The sequence below is a fragment of the Biomphalaria glabrata genome, chromosome 3, assembly GCF_947242115.1.
Source record: "Biomphalaria glabrata chromosome 3, xgBioGlab47.1, whole genome shotgun sequence".
NCBI lineage: Eukaryota > Metazoa > Mollusca > Gastropoda > Planorbidae > Biomphalaria > Biomphalaria glabrata.
Window position 1 is genome coordinate 49,210,839 of NC_074713.1, and position 13,845 is coordinate 49,224,683.

Sequence of the window (13,845 nt, forward strand, 5' to 3'; positions counted from 1 at the left end):
TTCTTGCAGCGTGGCACCGTGACTATTAATTTGGCCATGTCCGCGAGAAATATGAGCCAACAGGACAGTGTTCTGTCTTGCACTGTGCTATAATAGCTTGCTTAGGCCTGGACAGCCTCCACCACGCGAAAGTGCGGTCAGTGCGCCTCATGCGCTCAGAGACTCCGCGGGCTTTTTGGGACTTGTCCCAGCACTCAAACCATTGCTATTTTTTTTAGCCTGCTCAGTAGATGGTGTTAGCCCTTCCTGCAATAGTGTTGTCAGAATCGCAATAACGTTTTCATAGTCCCCCCACCCCTCCGACAGTACCACTAAGTTAAACAGTTTTACCTTATTATTAGAATGAAGGATTACCTTTATTGATCTTGTCGTCTGCTACTACATGTCCATCTAATGACATTGTGTGGTCATCTTGGCAATCCCCAGAGCTTAAATCAGAGTTTAGATTTGTAGAGCTCGATTGTGGCTTATGGCAATTTTCAAGGCTTAAATCTTTAGAGCTTAAATCTTTAGCGCTTAAATCTGGTCCTTTTGTATCTATCTTTGTCAGGGTTGTTTTATTGTTGGCTTCGTCAGACATTTCTAGCTCCATTGATTTACTTTTGATAGCTTTTATTTCATCTGCCAAATTGTCTTTTCCGTCATTTGGGATCTCATCGAAACAAGGACTAACTTTGACAAAAACACTGGACATGCTCACTGTATCTTTTCTTTTTATTATGCGCTCAACGGCTGTTGAAATGGACAAAGAGAATGTATTTTTTTGTTAGATGAAATGAGGAATCAGAAATTGTTGTAATTAAGCTTGGTAAACGGTAAACAATAATAGGAATGTTTTCTTGATACATCGACATGACAATACATTATTATCTTTTCGCCCTTAAGTTTATACTGTTTTAAGATTGAAAGATTTTCAAGCGGTTACAGGGGCGGACTGGGTGTCAAAATCGGCCCGGGCATTTGTATATAATTTGGCCAAAAAGTGTATATCATATGTTGGGCATCCAATTATAGGCCTAACTGTCCTCAAAATCAATATGTTAAATTTGATAATGTATCGATAACCATACACATGCATACAGTAGACTTTTTCTTCATAAGAAATATAGGCTATAAGCCTTATGTTGCTTTATAATCTTTAAGTGTGAAAACCCTAAAAGGATGAAGCATACAAGAATCAATGTCTTGCTAATGGAAACTGTCCTAAAGAAATACACCAATTAGGAAGAAATGTGCTCTTTGTAAAAATAATTCATCTTAATAAATTTTGGCTATACAGGTATTGGAGTAACTTCAGCTTCAAGAAAATTGCCTAAACTTTAGCTACAAACTTCAGCGGGCTCGCTAATTTTGTTTGGAGTAAATGAGGATTTTGTGTTAATTGGTCGTGACGCATTTAACTAAAACTTCTGGCAAGGTCAGAGCACCGACTACAAAATTCGATTATAAGTGTCGCTGTAACTCTGAACTCGTCAAGAACAGCGCCAAAATGAAATTAGCGCTGCCTTGAAGACGACCTTAGATAAAAAAAATGCTACAGGAAAGAGCTCTCCCAGAAAGAGACGCAGACTGATGTCTGGAATTGGCAGGCTGTTCTGCGTATGACACATCGACATGCAACCCTCATTTATTTTGGAGGTTGAAGCGTGATATGTGGCGTCGTTCTTATAGAATCCTAACGAACAGAGCCCCAGCGCCTGGATGTTTCAACTTACGCGGTACATTATAGGAACACGTAGGAACCCCTCGTGGGCTCTGCCTTCGGCCTTGACTGCGAAGAAAGAATCCAGATGTGGGTCAAAAAGCCATATCTCACGATAACGGCTGTGATTAAATTATGATCTAGTTGATGGGGGAACCTCCAGCCGGAGTGATTGGGGAAGAGCTAACTCTTGTTCCTAGCCTCTGGATAAATCCTTCCCGTTGGTCAAGGGTCATAAATGGGCAGATGCTCGACCCTGACACTTACAGACGATGTTTCAATTCAACGACAAGCACTTAATGGAGCAGTTCGCTTGGTGCCAATATCTTATCTTAATACTCAGCCAAGGCACAGGTCGATGGCCTTCAACTGTAGATTGCTGCAAAGTATATTGTTACGTATTTCTGAATCTTCTGGCTAAATGTATTAGTAGGCACACAAATAAAAACACTGCAAAGAACTTGACGACTCAACTTTCAGTTTCATATAACTTTAATGACTATTAACTCTAACAATTCGTCACTGTAACATGTAGCGTAGAAGACTGTACAATATCTGTCAGTTTACAGTTAGCTATACTTCGTTGCAATTCATCTCTTCACTTCGTTGCAATCTCTTCTCAACTTGCATCGAGCCGTATTCCACAGAACAGACCAACGACACACTTCCCAGTGTCGCTCCAGGTCTCCCAAAGCTGAACCAAGTCGTACTCAAGTCTACCGAATCAGAGCCGCACACGTCTTACATCGACTGTATCGACTGTAACGGCTCAAGTCCACTGTAGTTCGCTGTATAGACTTTAACGACAGTAGTCCACTCCGGTTAACTCTACCCTAGTTAACTTGCATCGAGTCGTACACATTTCTCTTCCACTAGAGCCGCACACGTCTTACATCGTCTGTATCGACTGTAACGGCTCACTCACGACTGACTTTCACATTAACTCTCTGGCTTATATAGAGTCCCTAATCGCTTGTCCAATATTGCAAAAACACTGCTAGTATCCTCTGGAACAACACGGGAGGAAACATCACATCCTGTCGTTGTTAATACATGTCGATTCCAGAGAACACCTGCTGCAGTGTCATCTCGCCGAGGTCACTACGTGTCACTGTTCATTTGTAACACTGCCCCCTTCGTAGATCTGTTCGTCCTCTGGAACAACACGTGAGGGCACGTCACTTCCTGTCTTTGTTTACACGTATAGATTCCAGAGAACAATCGCTGCTGTGTCATCTCGCCGGGGTCATATGTTGACCTCTGCCTATCACTGTTCATTTGTAACAATATTTTAGATGCAGCACTAGTAAGAAGAAAGAAAACAATAACTTACCTTCAACTTCTTTGAATGTTATAATCGCACTAGTTCTGTCTTCAGAGATTTGAACATCTTCTACTGGTCCACCACCTTGGCTATTCTCGTTGCTAAAAAATGTTTTAAGTCTTATTTGGGTAATATCAGAAGGAAGGCCGTCAGCTTTCAATTTTCTTGTTGGCCCTGACATCATTTCCTCTGTAAGGAAATCAATCTTCAAGCAGTTTATCTAAATATTTCAGAGACACTGAACACAACTGGAAATATTAAATCATGGTATATTTTTTACAAAGCTTATATCAACTCACTCTGTCTGTCGGTCTGTTTGTCAATCTGTCTGTCTATTGTCCGTCTATCTGTCTGTCTGTCTGCCTATCGGTCTGTCAGTCTAATAATTTTTTCTCTTATTTTTTCACATTCTCGGATCAAGTTGAAACTTTGCACGATTATTCATTGTACATGAAAAAACAATGAATCAATAGTAATCAATAAACAAAAATTAACCAATTATTTAATAAAGTGTTGCTAATTAATTATTTCGTTTGCGATTGAATAAGGGTGAAAATGCTACTTAATGGTAGATGTAGATGTAACCATGGATTTATTCCCCTTATTTGTCACATTTTTCTCCCATTTCCATTCTCAGATCAAGTTGAAATTTTGCATTATCATTTTTAGTCGATGACAACACACGAATCAATTTTTAAAAATTATAATTAGTTAATCTATTGGTAGTAATAAATTAATTTTGTATTATATAACAGAAAGGGAGTTAAAGCCGGCCATCTTGAGATAAATAGCAGTAATAAGCGTTTTTTTAAAAAGTATTTATGAATATTTTCCTTGTTATATTTAATTCTAACTTGAGTTGCTGCACTTGCACTCGTTCAATGAGGGCTACTTAATTAAGAAATAACAATAAAACACTGAACCATCTATTAGAGCATGGAATGGGTTGCCTGAACCAGCCAGGAAAACCAATGACTTGGCAGAATTTAAGTCATTGATTAAGATGCATGACTAGATGCATGTCGCGTAGGACATAATCATCTTCTTTTTTGAAGTAACGTCTGTATTATATAAGATAAGCTTTTGCCGAAGAGTTTGCAAGCTGAATAGAGGAATTGTAGAAAAAATAATAACTTTAATATAATATTACTTGAAGTGGTTTGTTTTTTTGGAGGCGCAGTGGCAAAGCGCTTGGCTTCCGAACGAGAGGTCCCAGGTTCGAATCCTGGTGAAGACTGGGATTTTTAATTTCGAGATCTTAAGGGCGCCCAGTTCTAATGGGTATCTGACATTAGTTGGGGTAAATTAAGTCCGTGGACCTTTACACCATGTGTCCTATAAATTGCATGTTCTGAAAGTGGAACTTTACTTTATGCCTAATGTTGTTGTTTTTTTACAATGATAAGAGGGTACTTAAATTCATATAAAGATTTATGACACAAGCTATTTTTAGATTCTGCTGCAAAGCGGATACTTGAATTCAGATTAAACATTTGCGACATTCAGGTTTGTTTTTTTCTATTGCGACGTAAGGGCTTTGGCCTTCGAGTCTAGTAGTAGGCTACATCGTGACTGTTTTTTAGTAGCCCTGACCTACATTGTTGTGAAAAAAAAACAACAAATATACCGGTAATTTTTGTGCTGTCCGTCTGTCAGTTATCTCAAGAACTAAAAGCAGTATTTAAACGTCAATTTCTCGAGCGCAAGTATCGCACTCAAATTTGTGGCGAACACTTATGATTTGTATAATAATAAGGCTTGTCTTCGAGTCCGAAGATTAACGAGGAATGCAGATAGGATTTGTATACAATTAAATTAAATAATGAAACTGTTTTACAAAAACATGTAGGCCCTACATCAAGATCTAGGACTATAGAAATATGAAGGCTGAAATCTTCATAGTCGGTTTTTCTTTCAAAGCCCTAACTCACTAACTGACTTACTAATGATCTAAATTTCGATGACAAAAACTTACAAATAAACCATAGTGTTATTTTTTTTTTGTACCATGAATAGACAATGTAGATCAACTAAGATCTTTTCACCGTCAATGTCGACACTGAATACAAAAACAAAGAATGAGATATTTCATTTTCTTCTTCTTTTAAAAAATACGAAATAGATACATGAATGTGTGTACGTTTACAAAGTAATTATAGGTATCTCTAGGGGTTATAACCCTAAACGCCTTCAGCGTGTATAAGGCTAATATAGGTATCTCTAGGGGTTATAACCCTAAACGTCTTCAGCTTGTATAAGGCTAATATAGGTATCTTTATGGGTTAAAACCCTAAACGTCTTCAGCGTGTATAAGGCTAATATAGGTATGCGTGTATAAGGCTAATATAGGTATCTTTACGGGTTATAACCCTAAACGTTTTCAGTGTGTATGAGGCTAATATAGGTATCTTTACGGGTTATAACCCTAAACGTTTTCAGTGTGTATAAGGCTAATATAGGTATCTTTACGGGTTATAACCCTAAACGTTTTCAGTGTGTATAAGGCTAATATAGGTATCTTTACGGGTTATAACCCTAAACGTTTTCAGTGTGTATAAGGCTAATATAGGTATCTTTACGGGTTATAACCCTAAACGTTTTCAGTGTGTATAAGGCTAATATAGGTATCTTTACGGGTTATAACCCTAAACGTTTTCAGTGTGTATAAGGCTAATATAGGTATCTTTACGGGTTATAACCCTAAACGTTTTCAGTGTGTATAAGGCTAATATAGGTATCTTTACGGGTTATAACCCTAAACGTTTTCAGTGTGTATAAGGCTAATATAGGTATCTTTACGGGTTATAACCCTAAACGTTTTCAGTGTGTATAAGGCTAATATAGGTATGCGTGTATAAGGCTAATATAGGTATCTTTACGGGTTATAACCCTAAACGTTTTCAGTGTGTATAAGGCTAATAACAGGAATTGAATAAAGTATTTGATCATGTTTTATGAATTTTTCTTATCTTAAAGCTAAACAATTTGTGCGTGTGTGTGTGTTTATGAACAAAAACAACAACTGAAAAACCTGGCGTAGGTTGTTTTTTTTGTATACTTAAGAGACTCCTATTCTGCTTTAGAAAGTACCGGTACCAGGTTTCAGTTATTAATGCGCTAGGAAATCTATACGTTTATGTTAAGGATTCTCCCACAACTAAACTCTATTGATAAACGAAGACGTAATCAGATAATTATATTGTATTCATTAATAAAAATGTTTATTCATACCTGCTCAAGCAACGTACTCAGCCCAGCCAATAAGCTTACGTAAATTCCGAAGATATTTGTTTGTTTCTTAAGGCTAACATATGATGGAACTGAAATCTGTCATTTTGTTTTCAGCTCGCTAAACTTGTAATATAAAAAGTACGACTAGAATGCAGGAGACAATCTCATAGTAAAACCAGACGACAACATTGTCAAAGCTTCTACTCTTTTTTTTTTTTATTTCCTTCCTGATAATAAAAAAGTGTTATCAACTTGAGACAAGAAGCAGTAAATCTTTGACTATCTAGTACAGGAAACAGTTCACCCCTGTCGTATGATGATGTACGTCTGTTTCTTTTGGCCAACAGTTAACGAGCAGGATGTCATGTGATGATGTGACCAGCACAACAACCAATCGCCTTGACTTTCTCCAGCTAAAGCCAGGAACCCATTAGAGTTGGATTGACTCAGGAGCACCCTGAAAATCCCGAAATGCAAGTCTTCGCCAAGATTCCAACCCAGGACCTCAGGAAGCCAAGTGCTTAACCGCTCAACCACCGCGTCCCCATTGATCCGTCTACGTCTAATTCATGTTACCCAGGAAGTGACGTGAAACGTTTGTAGCCCTTCTCCTCCCTCTAGATTTATTTTATAATTGTTTCCAAAAGAAATTCAACTTTTTTATTTTGAAAGCAAACAGTTTTGTTTTTAAAATTAAATATGTAAGGCGATTTTTTTCAATTCTAAAAAATTAAAACTATTTCCTCTTCATATGACAGATGTTGAAACTTGAAAATATATCAAATAAACATCTTTCCCCATTTGAAGTTTTATAAATACAACTTTACGTTCGTTTTTATTTAATACTGTTTAAATTGTCTAGAATATACTATGTACAGATAAATACTTTTAGATTGTGTTGTATTAGACTCTAATCTCTGGTGGTGGACGTTTTTATCCGTTGAAGTGTGTACCTGTTCTAAATAACTGTATACAGTCAGTTGTGACTGTTCACTAATTAAAAAAAAAAAAGAAAAAGATTCTACTTGAAAATTAAATATAGAAGTGAAGCTAGGTGCTGAAACAAATGATGATACATACATATTAAACATAAATGAACAGCAGCACAAGTTTTTAAATGAGAGAAAATAGTGAATTAAATGCGACGAAAATAAGGGACTGCGCTGTTCATTTATGTTTAATGTACTTGAAAATTAGATTGTATTTTATTGTATAGGAGGGAGTGTCCATTATTTTATTTAACGTAATGGTCTCTAATTACTCATCCAAAATAACATAAGCCTAAGCCTATTTTATAATACGACTGATATCTTGGTGTTATCAAGCCTTAGCGTTGTCTTTAATTGTTGAAGCTGTACAGGAACTATAGTGCTGTAGTTCGACGACCAAAAAAAAGCCTCGCAAAGTTAAAATGGACTTGGCCTTATCTTTAGCGCTTTCTAGAAAAACACAAAAAGACAATAGAGAACAAAACCTTTAAGAGGAGAACAAAACAAAACAAAAAAAAAACAACAACAAAGACTAAGCTTACTATTTATTTTATAAAACATGCCAGAAAACAAAAGAAAACTACCTCCAAAACAATCATAAGTCCAGTAGTTATGTATTCAAGTGAAACCTGGACTCTGACCAAAAAAAAAATCTTCTAAATACTTGGGAAAGGAAAATCCTTAGAAAAATTAATGGTGACATACATGAGGAAACCGGATGGAGTACTCCCACCAACCAGCTCTATGAAGACCTCTCCATATTAGCGGAAATAAAAAGAAACAGATTACGTTGGGCAGGTCACCTCGAAAGAATGCCAGAGAACAGAGGAGCAAAGATTGTTCACCAGCAAAACCAAAAGGCAGACGACCCAAAGGCAGACCACGAGTACAGAGGCTTGATGACGTAGAGGCAGATCTACAACAGCTCAAAGTCCGGCCATGGAGACGTAAAGCCCAGGATAGATTGGAATGGAGAGAAGTGCTAGAGCAGGCTAGGGCCCTCCATGGAGACGTTAAGCCCAGGATAGATCAGAATGGAAATATGTGCAAGAGCAGGCTTAGGGCCCTCCATGGAGACGTAAAACCCAGGATAGATCAGAATGGAGAGATGTGCTAGTGCAGGCCAGGGCCCTCCATGGAGACGTAAAGCCCAGGATAGATCAGAATGGAAATATGTGCAAGAGCAGGCTTAGGGCCCTCCATGGAGACGTAAAGCCCAGGATAGATCAGAATGGAAATATGTGCAAGAGCAGGCTTAGGGCCCTCCATGGAGACGTAAAGCCCAGGATAGATCAGAATGGAGAGATGTGCTAGAGCAGGCTAGGGCCCTCCACGGGCTGTAGCGCCACTGGGATGGATGGATGCCAGTAAATTGCGGGCTGTCAAACTTGTGTATCATATTTCTCAGACGAAGCTACTTTTCGACATCCTAGTGAAGCTTCGTGTACGACATGTACTTCAGATTGCACTTTGTAAAACAAAAATGTTCTCACTTTCTATTTCTCTCTTTTCGTCCACTGTGCATCTTATCTTATAAAATACAGACGTTACTTCAAAAAAGAAGATGATCACGTCCTACGCGTCATGCATTTAGTCATGCATATTAACCAATGACTTAAATTCAGCCAAGTCACTGGTTTTCCTGGCTAGCTCAGGCAACCCATTCCATGCTCTAATAGCACTAGGGAAGGAGTATTTGTACAAATTTGTCCTAGCATATGGGACGAGGAATGTGCCTTTATCTTTGTGTCTTTCAGAGTATTTTATTAAATTTTGTTTTTGTATTTGAAGATTATGGTTCAGTGTTTTATGTATGATTGCTACTTTACTTTTGAGCCTTCTATGGCCGGGAATGCAAAAGAAAAATCACAGCTATATAGCTGGAACAGCGTTGAATATACAAACATATATTAGTGAAATAGTAAAAAAAAAAAACAACTAATATTGAAAAAAAAGATTTAGTAGTAAAAAATTACCAACAAAACGTATTTATTTATGAATGAGTTTGTGCAGTGGCGTAGCAAGGGTTTTGGTGGCCTTCAGAAAAAAAAAATAATTGAATATTACGTGCTCTCTGACAGTGATCAATGATATTTTCTAAAAGAATTACTCCGCCGCCCATCTCCAAATTAGAGAGCAACAATTGTTTGTAAACAACTTTAGTTTGGAAAATCTCCACTTTACACTTAACGAAAGAAAACAAAAATGTAAGCAATTTTGGAGATTTCCATCTATGGCGGAAAATTATAAATAGCTAGCTATTCGATGTATCTAATAGATACCTGGCATTAGTTGGGGGAAAAGTAAAGGAGGTTGGCCGTTGTGCTGGCCACATGACACCCTCGTTAATCGTAGGCCACAGAAACAGATGCTCTTTACATCATCTGTCCATTAGATCGCAAGGTCTGAAAGGGGAAACTTTGCTTTATATTATTATTCGGTGTATCCAGTGTCCAAAATAAGAGAGTTGTTCATGTAGTCTAAAAGGTATGCACCATTCACTTTATAGCACTGTGAAATAACCATTGCTAAGCTATTTCGCTTGTAACACAAAGTCGCTATTTAGTTGGCTACACTGATCAATTAATATCGTGTCCTTGACATTGTTTATTTATATTAAAACTCTTTTGAGTTTCGAACTTCTTTTGTTGAAATTTCCCTAGGCTTACATTACTTTATAAATACCCATTTTGTATTTTGTGTCTCTCTTTAACAGCGTTATCGTTTATTATTGCCTCAAACATTATACTGAACATCAAAATGTAAACAAAACTGAGATTACTGTGCTCTGTACGACGGGGCAACGAGCTATTGGTCTAAACTGCTCACAGGTTGTGACGTTGATGGTCAGTGTTTAGGCCTTTCATAACGATTGGTGATGATGATTGGAGATGTTCACGGCTAATTTCAAGCACAGTCATCTTCTTCTATAACGACTGGTCTCCATCAAACTCAATGAACTTGTCTCTTCCAAAAGCCCTGGACAAAGACCCTACTGTTCTGCATAAGGCACAACGTTGGGCTCCCCAGACCTGTTGGTTTCTCCTGACCTGTCGAGACGAAACAAGTCTGGGGCAGTCGAAAAGAATACCAGACACGGTCTCTTCTTCCTCCCCCATCACTCCGGAAGCACTAAAGCACCGGGTTCAATATTGGAAGACATGTTAATGGTTTACGCTAGCTGATACCTATAGTTCGGCCCCGGCTTCCCTTGCTACGCTACTGAGTTTGTGTTTAAACCAGAAAAATAAAATATGATTGACGCATACAATACATTTACAATTTCAAAAAAAAAAAAAAAAAAGTGAAAAACAGACACAGTTTAGGCCAATCGAAGTTGAGAGGCCAAATACGCTTGAACTTGGCTTGGCTAAATACGAAGGGGGCTCGAGGTTCGACACCCGACTCGAGCAGAGTTGTGTTTACTGAGCGGCCTAAAGGCAGCACGGAAAACCTCCAAGATACCCCCCTACACACACACTGGTCCACAAATGAGATTGGATCTGAGCATGCTATAAGTATGAAAGTAACGCTATATGAAAAATATAATTATTATAATTATTATCCCTCCCTTCTGGATGGAGGACATGGCACAAAAAAAAAAGACAAAAAGGAAACATACCAAAACATTATGTTCCTTCCATTGTGTTCAAAGAGTACAGAGAGGATGAAACAAAAAATGGTGATACTGCCTCCGTACATCAACACATTTTTGTTTGTACAATTTCACAGCATTCTTTCATATTGCATTCTGTTGTACATTAACAATGTTACATTCAAAGTGCATTAAAAGCATGACAATAATTCGAACTTTACAGACTCCTAGGCGTAAAGTGTTTGGAGGTTTCATTACAATACTTTGATACAGCCATTCGTTGCAAACAAGAGTTAATTACAATAATTTAATTTATAGCGCTGTTAACAAACAAAATGTAGGCTCAAGGCACTGTGATACATACCATTACAAACATAAACACGAGAGCTAAAATGACAAACTAATCTCAAAAAGTTTTGAGCAAGGTCTTAATGCTACTTCTGGAACGTAGTGTAACATGTTGATAAAAAAAATGATATAGTCAAGTTTAGCTGGATAATTATTTATTGGACGAATGTCTCTAATGTTGGAAACGTCCATGACTTTATCAAGTTAGCATAAAACTAAACAAAGTAAAAAGCTCATTGATAAGTTAAACTATATGAAGCTGTAGCTTAGATGTATATGTATCTGGAACTTAGTCTCTAAATGGATTCTTCGTGTCTACTCTGTCCACTCTATATGTATATATAGGGCCTATGCTGGGCACTTGAAATGCAAAAGGGTGTTTATAGGGTAGAGGGGCTATCATTGAATGGCTATGTTTTTGCTGGCCAATGCACAGGTTACCTTATAATTAAGGTTTTACTTAAATCAAACACTACAGATAGTTAACACAATGACACAGTCCCAGACGGGTCAGGACAAACAGACTAGATTACCAAACATATATAAGCACAATTAGGAATACTAGAACAAATACAAGCAAGAGTAACTCAAAAGGTCAAGTTCATCATTACTTTAGTTGGCAATTGCCAATAATGATATCAAGGTTAGTGTACCTATTATTTCACATCAATGTCCAGGGTAGGACCTGATGTGATGGGTGTGAAAGTGGGCTTAAGTGGAGGCACTATTAATATTCTCTCCTCCCCTCCCCCAGATGTTGTATTTATATTAGACTTTTGCTCAGCCCAACCAATCCACTCAGAAGAGACTTAAATTTATGCGAATGAATTTTGTCCTACAACTCTCATTAATACAACACCATAGACAAACTGCAACAGTGACTCTGTCTGTGACAGTAAAGTAACTTATAATGTTTATCCTACATAAAACTTACAGGATCAATATGATACAACAAAATAACAACATAGAATATACCATTCTCCATTCAGAGCTTACGCAGATGATGCCATTGATATGTAATCAAATATTCTGGATACATTTGTGCGTCATGAAAAATGACAAAGATTCCTTGATTTTTATTACCACCAGAATCATAGGGTCTGTTGGTTCCTGGCTTTTTGGGAGGACACTTGGTGTCTGGAGATGTGGCGATGAACTGTCCAGTCAAAACTCTAGCTCTGTACATGTAACAATTGCCACGAAGATCTGGTTCAGCATATCGTATTGAGTAGCTGGATTCATTAGCAAAATAAACTCCTTGACCATAAGCTGTACCTGAAGAAAGTATTTAAAAAAAATCATATTACAATTGTTTTCTGATCCAAACTAATTAATACAATTACACAATTACAATTAGAATTAATCTTTGTTTTTCTTACTGCCTATGCGTCCATCCAGGTTATGGCTAACCAACAAGCTTCCTCCAGGTTTATTTCTCCAGATCCTTGGTTGTTTTTTCAGCTGACGGATGGCTGCTCGAGCTTTGCCAATGCATGTTATTGAATATCTGCATCAGTTCCTCCATGGTTGTCCAGTATACTGCCAAGATAAGAGAAGCTTCCACTTTTTCTAGCTTTCCACCTCTTCTAGCACCTTGCTTGAACTGTGATGGTAGGATTGTTTACAGTCTTGATCTTGAACACCTTGCTCTTTCCTTGGTTTATGGTAAAACAGCTTGGCTCTGAGTTGTCTGCAACAGTGCTTATCTTTTCCTACATCTGCTATTGGGTGTGAGAGAGAAGAGCCAGGTCATCTGTATAGTTTAGGTTATCTAACTGCTTCTAAAGTGTTAACTTTAACCATTTCATTTCCGGTCTGTTCATGTCATCCTGTTCCAATCTATGGCCAGTAGGAACAGAAAGAGAAAGAGAGAGAGAAAGAGAGAGAGAGAGAGAGAGAGAGAGAAAGAGAGAGAGAGAGAGAGAGAGAGAGAGAGAGAGAGTAGGCAGCTTTCTCCATCTTGTGTTTCAACTTTGAATGTGTCGCTCACTTGTCTGCGATGAACTATTCAACATTTCTTCAAATGTCTTTCTGAGGATGTTGATACTTGTCTCAGACACTGCCATGTATCTCAGTCATCTCTAAAGGTCATGCATGTCCACCCTGTTGAATGCGTTCCCATAGTATATACATCTGATATAAAAAGGTGATTTCTTTCAATGGACTGTTCCTGAATGATGCGTAGCGTTATGATCTAATCTATGCATATCTCCTTTCAGAAGCTGAAATCCTCACCTTGGGGTGTATGACTTGGTATCAAGTACTTCTTAACTTGTTTGGGGTTACTATTTCTCTCAGTTTATGTCATGTCTGTTCTATTGTTTCCTCTAGGATCAGGAACTTGTTCCATACAGCAGCCTATAGCTCTTACGGTTTTGAAATGTCTTTCAGGCGATGGCTGCTGGATCCTCCTGTCCTAGTCTTCTTCTTCAACTTAAATTTCAGCCAGTCAGGCGATCATAAAATGTGGTCAATTAGGTTCTCTGTTGATAAGTCTAGCCATAACCACGTTGCCTTGCATTAACATTTATGTTGGAATACAGTTCCTGACAGTTCCAAGTGGCACACACTTTGGCGAATCTCTCTCCATTGTCATTCATCTTGCCTAGTCCTTGCTGATCCATGATCTCCTTGTGTCCTTTTTTGTCATTGCCTA

General features: G+C 37.9%; 2 protein-coding genes across 6 annotated transcripts in view; both read right to left on the reverse strand.

The window, feature by feature from the left end:
- LOC106051994 (protein mono-ADP-ribosyltransferase PARP14-like) overlaps positions 1–6,480 on the reverse strand; it is a 37,920-nt gene extending 31,440 nt beyond the window's left edge. Inside the window, exons 1-3 of one of the 2 annotated variants that reach the window (XM_056022440.1) lie at positions 6,258–6,480; positions 3,036–3,215; positions 355–732 (exon numbers count right to left, since the gene is read on the reverse strand). In XM_056022440.1, the coding sequence (XP_055878415.1) occupies positions 355–732; positions 3,036–3,210 (553 nt within the window). In that variant the 5' untranslated portion in view covers positions 3,211–3,215; positions 6,258–6,480. Of the gene's footprint in view, positions 1–354; positions 733–3,035; positions 3,275–6,257 lie in introns of both variants that reach the window. The other variant, XM_056022441.1, reaches the window with a different exon arrangement.
- A 1,296-nt stretch (positions 6,481–7,776) lies between these two features.
- Positions 7,777–13,845, reverse strand: part of LOC106051983 (protein mono-ADP-ribosyltransferase PARP14-like) — a 47,604-nt gene continuing 41,535 nt past the window's right edge. For all 4 annotated transcript variants that reach the window (XM_056022449.1, XM_056022451.1, XM_056022450.1 and 1 more), the window contains one exon: positions 7,777–12,464. In XM_056022449.1, the coding sequence (XP_055878424.1) occupies positions 12,175–12,464 (290 nt within the window). In that variant the 3' untranslated portion in view covers positions 7,777–12,174. The remainder of the gene's footprint in view (positions 12,465–13,845) is intronic.